The sequence below is a fragment of the Copidosoma floridanum genome, unplaced genomic scaffold (assembly GCF_036245765.1).
Source record: "Copidosoma floridanum isolate Cflo_tuat_1 unplaced genomic scaffold, Cflo_Japanese_pri ptg000013l, whole genome shotgun sequence".
In the NCBI taxonomy this organism is placed as follows: Eukaryota; Metazoa; Arthropoda; class Insecta; order Hymenoptera; family Encyrtidae; genus Copidosoma; species Copidosoma floridanum.
In genome coordinates this window covers 29107769-29115725 of record NW_028321890.1, presented here as the reverse complement: position 1 = coordinate 29115725, position 7957 = coordinate 29107769, and the positions used below count along the sequence as shown (strand labels likewise).

At 34.6% G+C, this 7957-nt stretch overlaps 1 protein-coding gene across 1 annotated transcript; it reads right to left on the bottom strand.

Moving 5' to 3' along the window:
- Positions 1-3411: 3411 nt before the first annotated feature.
- On the bottom strand, positions 3412-7895 carry Cds (CDP-diacylglycerol synthase). The gene is made up of 10 exons (XM_014354764.2): positions 7281-7895; positions 5548-5672; positions 5376-5472; positions 5119-5295; positions 4627-4829; positions 4393-4549; positions 4168-4320; positions 3955-4086; positions 3751-3885; positions 3412-3675 (listed from the first exon to the last, which is right to left on the bottom strand). Exons 1-10 carry the CDS (start codon positions 7344-7346, stop codon positions 3586-3588), a joined length of 1335 nt encoding a protein of 444 aa, XP_014210250.2. The 5' UTR covers positions 7347-7895; the 3' UTR covers positions 3412-3585.
- Positions 7896-7957: the final 62 nt, after the last annotated feature.

Genomic DNA, 7957 nt, shown 5'->3' with positions numbered 1-7957 from the left:
TGATGCGTGCATTGTATCTCATTATTTTACTTATTTTGTTACTCAATTGAGGTATTATCATGTAAATTTAACCACGTACTTAAAAAACGTGTAGGTTGGTTGTATGTACAATATACCAGTACCAGCTAGTGCACTATTCTTGTACTGTTTACTGTATGATGAGAGGTGCATTTTAAACAGAGTCAGCTTACTTACTTTTTCGCGAGTGTCTTGTGCAATTGTGGTAGGGCATATTATAAGTACATATTGTACAACATACGTATATCGTGCGGTAGGCGATACGGTAAATAAATAAATAAATAAATACGGTACCTACTTACACCGCTGCAACGTTACATAACACGACATAACATACCTATACTCTCACACACGTTTTATCGAGCCATCCGATTTCCGCGCGTACATCATAAAGTTATTGCTCTTCACTTAAATTTAGCGTTTTTTTTTTTTTCTTCCTCAATTTATAATAATCCAAGTCGTCTGTTTTATTTTATCTTCTGTAGGATACCTTCAATTGTACACGTATAGTAGTCGGTGATTTAACCGAAAGTAATTATTAATTCACCAAGCACATCCGGTACAGGAGTATACGGCAAAAATCCCGTTCCATATAAGTTGCGGGATCAGCGGTACTTTGTATAGAGAGAGAGAAAGAGAGGCGCACGGTAGCATCATCTCTGACTGACAACTTCCTCCAGCTGCGCTTATTTATCCTTCCCTGGAATTAGGAAGATTATTATTAAAACTATTTTTAATAATAACTATTATATTATATTACTACGAAAATGTCCGAACAAGAATGGCCGATTCACTTTTCCTCACTCTTTCTTTGTTCTCTATAATATAGCTCTTTACTACTGCTTAGTTGAAATGTACAAACATGGTAGTACCTATTGCTGTACCTCGAACTGCTGATATATTGTCCATAGTAAAAAAGGCCACCTGCATTACGCACACCCCCACCAATGCCGCTGATTCGAAAATTTATTAGTTCCCTCGTCATTTGTAAGGATATCCGCACGTACATGTGCAGTCACCCTCGCTAATTTATAATTGTAAACAAAAAAAAAAACAAAAAAACACCTAACCAGAGAACGCCTTTTGCATCGATTCGAGAAAATAAAGAGAAAAAAAATGTCACATACGTCAGTGGAGCTTTTTATACATATATATACCTAAAGTTCGCACTTCCGCAATGCGACGCGTGACTCCAAAATTCTTCTCCCCCAACACAAAAGAGAGCCGCGTATCGCATAGAATATAAATATTCACATTTTCTCATGCACAACTATATATACACCTAATTAAATAATAATATTTGATTAAGCCGCATCCCTAAAATAGATATGTTCAAGCGCGCGTGCACGTTTTTTCGTATAAACGTTAGCAGTTAAAAAAAAAAAAATACAAATAGCAATCTGTAGTTTACCAATAAGTATGCTAATTCTAATCTGTGTAAAATGTAAATTGTGTTGTTTTGAATACGTGATACATGTATCGCGTTTGATCGTTTTTTTTTGCTATGAATATTTTAATCAAAAAAAAAAACAATTGGTAGCATCGCTTTGGATTTTATTAATCTTGATTATCTTGAATGCCACAACTTGTAGGATCAAAGTGTTTTGCGAAGTTGCTAGAAAAAGTATCGAAATCTTCTAGATAACATAGCGTACAATCGTTGTGACATGAGTATAATATATACACAATACCAAACGAGTGCATAACGTCAGTGGTAATATACTTTGAACTTTGAATAACCGATAAAATTTGCATAAAAAATACGAAAAGCCAACAAATAAAATCATGTAGCTCGTTATCTCGTAGAAACTATACCGATGTCTGATATATACTTACCATGAAGCGATCGAGACGGCAAAAAATTAAATTCCAGGCCAAACGTGTTTCTCTCCATTCACCATTTTATTTATTTTTCATAAAATTAAATTCCATGGAGTTCAATAAAATTTACTTTTTTTCCTTTATGATTAATATTTTTCTTTATTTCGATTGCACATGTTACGCAAATCATTATTTTTATTTTCAAGTTTTCCATCACTACATATCATAAATAGATTCAATATAGGTACATAATTGTTTTTTTGTTTTTTTTTCCATTTACATATAACTTAAGACACCGTCACATTAAAATATACAGGTGTTGTAACATTTCGTAATTCGTAATATCCATATACATAAACATTTATCATCTCTAATATAATCTTTTACGTTTCTTTTTGCCCACGCACTCGCGCACACGTTAATTCTCGCACTCGTTTTCCGATGCTCACGCAATTAAACATCCAAATCAGTCAACAATAATAAAACATCCGTTTACTTTTCTGTAATCATACCTCTATGTGTTTTTTAAGCGTAAAACGTAACAAAATATACGTACAAGTAGGACTCACTGAGTGTAAGTATACCGGAGTATTCTCGCTTCATAAAACTCCTGGACTTTATTTATTCATTTAGTATCTAAATTAGCCAGTAGGCTTTTTTTATTTACCTGACTTTATAGCTGTTGAGATTGTTTATTATTTATCACCAAACGAGCTTGCACTATTTATTGCACAAGAACTTGCAGCGCAAGCAAATGTTATTTTCTATGATTAAGAATGCCGTTGCTTTCAATTTCTTTTTCACGATTTGAAATTTTTTTTTACATGAATGAAGACGAGAAAACAAAGAAAATTGGTCATCGCTAATTAACTATATTGGTCATGTTTCAATTTTTCGATTTAGACTAATCTAAATGAGATTTTTTAAATACACATATACACACAAAGTTGCATTACTGCGTACATATATCATGCAATTTCAGGTTGCTGATGAGCTGCTCAGACTATATTCCAGTCTGAATAAATGCAGAGAAATACATTTATACACGTCTAACGTATAGAGATCCACAAAACTTTGAACGCTTTTAAAATTTTTTCTATTTTTTCTTTCAAAAAATATTGGATAATTAACAAACAAAAAAAAAAAAAATAGTAATAAATTAACAACTCGAATACACGAATTTAAGCAATAACTTACTAGTGCCGCCTTTAAATAATCTTTGATCAGACAAACAATTAAATACACTGTATCTTTTAAATGCACAAAGGTAAAGCTTTGCGAGATCTATTTGCGTTTAAACTATATGTTAATTAAAAAAACTGATAAAGAAAATAAAAAGTTATTTACAAATTGTAGGATTCAAGCATTAAAACTTAACGATATGGAAACAAAAGTTTGCGATTTCCTCCATCAAACCATCAAAACCTAGTTGCACAATTCTGCCAGATTGTGGCTTGAGGTTTGCTTGACTAAGCTTATAACGTAAGCTCGACGAGAGTATGGGATAAAAGCCATTTAATTGCTCTCAGAATGAGAGTTATGAGTCATTAAAAAAAAAAATAAAAAAAAAATTCATAAAAATAAAAAAATAAAAATAAAAATCGTTCAAGACTGATCAAGGAGTTATCTTCAGACTAACCAAATAGGCTGTCCAACAATAAGTAGACCTGTCCATTAAATAACTTGGTAATCAGGTAGCTATTGTAATTAACGAAAAATATTCATCGTTTCGTTATTAAACAATATTTAGGAAGAATTTAAGAGACCTCTGTTCTGCAGTGAGTCCTGTAATGTCTGGAATAATTGAAGTTGTTGTTCTGGTTTTAATGAAAATACCTACAACATTAATTGATTCATATTGTAACTCACACTTTTAAGTGATTTAAAATAAATAATCCCTGTTTAACAAACCTGTTGCAAGAGTTTCTGGGGTGTAGCTGTGTGAATAAAAGACGAGATGTACACATTAACAAATGTTGCCATCAAATATTGACAGTCGAATCTGTCCATTATTCCTCCGTGACCGGGTATTACGTCACCAAAGTCCTGAAATTTTTTTTTAATTAAAAAAACTATTTTTACAATTGCAGGTTGTACAACGATATTATGCCCTACCTTGATTTTAAACGCTCTTTTGAAACCACTTGCGAAGAAACCACCAAATGGCCCTATCACTGAACTGAACACAGACAATGACAAGGAATGCAACATAAATGGATAAACCGTGATGGTTGACTTCCAATTAAACTAAAAATAAAAATTTAATAGATTAAGGATACATATACATGGACTACAAAAAAACAAATTGAATATAAATTTGACAGTTACTAGATTAGGTATGACTAGTAAAGACTGCGGCACATTATATTCTTGAGGCTTGAACAGGTAAGAAGGTTCACAATCCATAGTCATCCTGCCAAGAGTTTCGCTATATTCAATGGGACAAACGAAGTAACGATATTGACACATGGCGTACGATATCTGAAACATTTCATTGTTTGATTAAAAAAAAGCAAGTACGTGAACCGCTTTTGATCAAAGTAATTTACAAACCAAGACTCCAAGCGCGACAGTCGAAAAACCACCGCCAATAAAGCCTTCCCAAGTTTTCTTGGGTGACAATTGTATCAATGGGGTTCTACCAAAGAAGAATCCAAACATATATGCCATCACATCGTTAATAACAATCATGCTGACTGGTACAATAAACCTGGAAAAATCGCAAACGGAATGATAAAATTGAAATTTTTATGAAAGCTTGTATCAAAAATATTTAATTGAACTCACCATATTAAGCCTTCAAAAATATTCTGAATAATTAAATAACTTTGAGTAACGACTATTAACAGAGCAACGTGTGTCCAGGCGAACAAAGAAAACTGTTTCATATAGTACTTTTTCACCAGTGAAAGTACAAACCAAACGAACCCGATTATGTACAAACAAAATGATAAAAATCTGTGATACGTCACGAGGAATCGTAAGTAATCCTGAAAAATTCATTACATAAGTTACAGCATTACATTAGAAGACAGATTTTGAAAGCTCTTTAAATTTATCGACGCCAGAAGCCTTAGTGGTTGTTATGTGAAATCTTACAAGTTAAAGCAATGATACATAACTACGAATACTATTGATTTTGCATCGTACGTTTGAACGAACTTTTTTCTTCCATTGAAATTAAAAGGGAATAAATTTTTTTGATTAAAAAACAATTTAAATTTGTACACAAAAAAAAACGATTTTTTTTTCTTTGTTAAATTACATTATTTTACTCACCGTTCTATTGATAACGACCGCAAAGTAATCCATTAAATTTTCTCCATAGAAAAAATAATTGGAAGTAATTAAAAAGTACCAAGATAGCGAACGAAACCAGGGTAATCCGTGAATCCTGTACACTGCATATCCAATGTTGATGATTTCTTCAAAGCATTTTACTTGTACAATTAAAACCTGTGGATGAAAAGATGACAATGTCAGTTGGTGCCAATAATAAGAAAAGTACCCATGTTTAAAAAAAAAATTCTACCCACTGTAATCATTAATGCTAGAGGACCACCATAAATGATTAGACAGAATCCTCCTATCATCAAGAGAGTAAAGATACCCCGAATGACCCAGTTTTTCCAGCTACAAAACATATTAAAACGAGTCATTGAAATTTTACAAAGGATTGTCTTTTCGCATTGCACAAAAAACAATTACCGTGGGGGTAAGCCGGCAAGTGCAGAATCAAGCAATTCTGGGGTATGATTTGTCCCTTGTGGTAGTGTCTTTGAAAGTTCATCAACATCAAGTTTCGCATCATCCTCGGACTCCACATCTTCCTTCTGTTAATCAAAGTAACGAGCAAAACAGATAATTTATGAAACAACAGGTAGAGTTGATAAAACGTAAGCGAAACTTTTTATTTCACATACGCTATACCTAAAGCTCAAAAAATTATGAAAGCAGATAATCTGCAATACTTTAATTTTACAACAATAATAGCAGCCAAAAAATCCATTAAAAAGTGCTTTAGAGCGAGATATGGGATATCAAAAACGCCTTCCAATAAGCTATGATATCATTACTTTTAACGAAATTGTAAAAAAAAATTTCAAGTAAAAAAATTTTGTTAGACAGTCAAAACCAGTAAATACCAATGTCCTAAAAAATGTTTCAAAAAGCCAATATCATAACATATATAAATAAGCAAAGACATCAGCCGTAAACTCCAAGTTGTCGCAAGTATATGCACTTAATTAATTGACCAAGTTTAAAAATAAGTTGCGCGCGCGCGCGTATGCTTCACAGAATTAACAACAAAAAGCAAATAATGCTCGGGAGATTGTGCCGGCTAGCCGGAACTTTGCGGTTTTACATGTTGCAAACGTATAACGTGAGTGAGTTATCAAAAGTTCAGCCTGATAAAGAGGATAGTGTAAGTAATAAGTATTGACAAGCCGCGAGTGTGTGTAATACAAAGGAACCGAGTCATTCTGTCATTCATTGACAGAACACGAGAGAGAGAGAGAAAGAGAGGTATCTTGTACATTGTATATTTATGTTATACCCGATAAGCATCGACGCACTTTAGTTTATTTCGTATCGTATGCTTATCAGAAAATGCACGGGTACGTAATTATAGTCAGCCGGTTACTTGCGTTTGCGTCTATATACTTGGACCAGTAAAAATATTTACTTCACTCCTGCATACTGATATATGCCAAAACATGTCGTGTATACGTATTTATGTGCATAAAAATACACAAGATCTATATAGTATGTGTGTGTGCAATCGCTAACATTTCCCAAGAATATTTACGTCAGTAAGCAATTGTTATAATAAACCTATACGTATATAAATTATCATCATGTATACGATCCTTGGTGCGTGGGAAGAGGGTAAGTGTATATTTATATATAAGGTATACATGTATCTGCACTCGTGGGCGAGCTCAAATTATAAAACGACATAGCATGTGAAAAGCTCTCGATGTTACATACATGAACAGGCTTTTGAGAATTACTTAAAGAAGTAAAAGTAGCCGCGATGTACGTCAATGTGAGGTATGAGAACAGGAGGGATTGACGCAGAGGAATTAAGTATTATAACACTGCAGGCTCCGGTTCCACGCCTGCACGGATTTGTTGTTCTTGGATAATATTATATCTTTGTAGCCGTCGACCGCGAATAATTGTTAAATAGATTGAACAAAGTAAAAAAGGAACGAACAAAAAAAAAAGATTGTGGTAAGGTGAATAAAAGAACAGAATCAGAGGGCAAGTGTCGCTCTTATTTTGCTGCATAATTAACAACAGGTGACTTGCTACTTTTTCAAGAGTCATCATTGCATGGACTCTGTAGAGTATATTAGGTACTCTCCGATCCCGTATAAACGAGTACACAACAAAATTATGCAGGGGAAGGTGGTTTTAAGCAGCACATGACAGACCTGATCCTCGACAGCGGTATCAGCGGCCTTAGGCTCGGGTACCGTCCTCTTGCGCACCTCCGACATGACGGTGGCTGGAAAGGGCGAAAGCGAGATGGAATAGGGCGAGCTCGGCACTCGGTAGAGCCTCCTCCTCAGGCTACTGCAGTCACAACAATAACAGCGCGTCTCGTTGGCGCGTGACGAGGCCACAGCGCTTTTTTTTCAATTATACAGTGCTTGTTGTTGTTGTTTTTACTCTTCTTCTCGTTTTTGCATTTGCTATGTATATTATTTGTTGTTAATTACAGTACACTGTACTATTAAGCCTGCAGCCAGCATGGACGAGCGCACAGGCCAAAGAATGGAGTTTACACATGTTTGTCCACCCCGACTACCCCGAGTCTCGCATCCACACGATGATCGTTGGCTCTATTTGACAATCAGCTGAATCAGCGGGAGGACAATAAAAAGAAACAGCACTGCACGGACACAACAGTCGGATGAAAAATAGAAACGAACACGGGAGGAGCGCACGCGTATATATATGGAACACCTGCCGATTATATGGTTTATTGTATATATGTTATCCGTGCATATGCAGCAACAACACACGGCGACAGACGACGATGCAATGATAATTTATTGTGATGATGCGATGATCGCAGGAGCAGAAGACGTCCAAGAGCGTGTATAGC

Coding starts and splice junctions, on each gene's coding strand:
- Cds (XM_014354764.2), bottom strand. CDS start 7,346: ATGTCGGAGGTGCGCAAGAGGACGGTACCCGAGCCTAAGGCCGCTGAT. Junction 4,830..5,118: donor CGGTCGTTATCAATAGAACG/GTGAGTAAAATA, acceptor TGAATTTTTCAG/GATTACTTACGATTCCTCGT. Junction 4,550..4,626: donor ATTTTTGAAGGCTTAATATG/GTGAGTTCAATT, acceptor CGATTTTTCCAG/GTTTATTGTACCAGTCAGCA.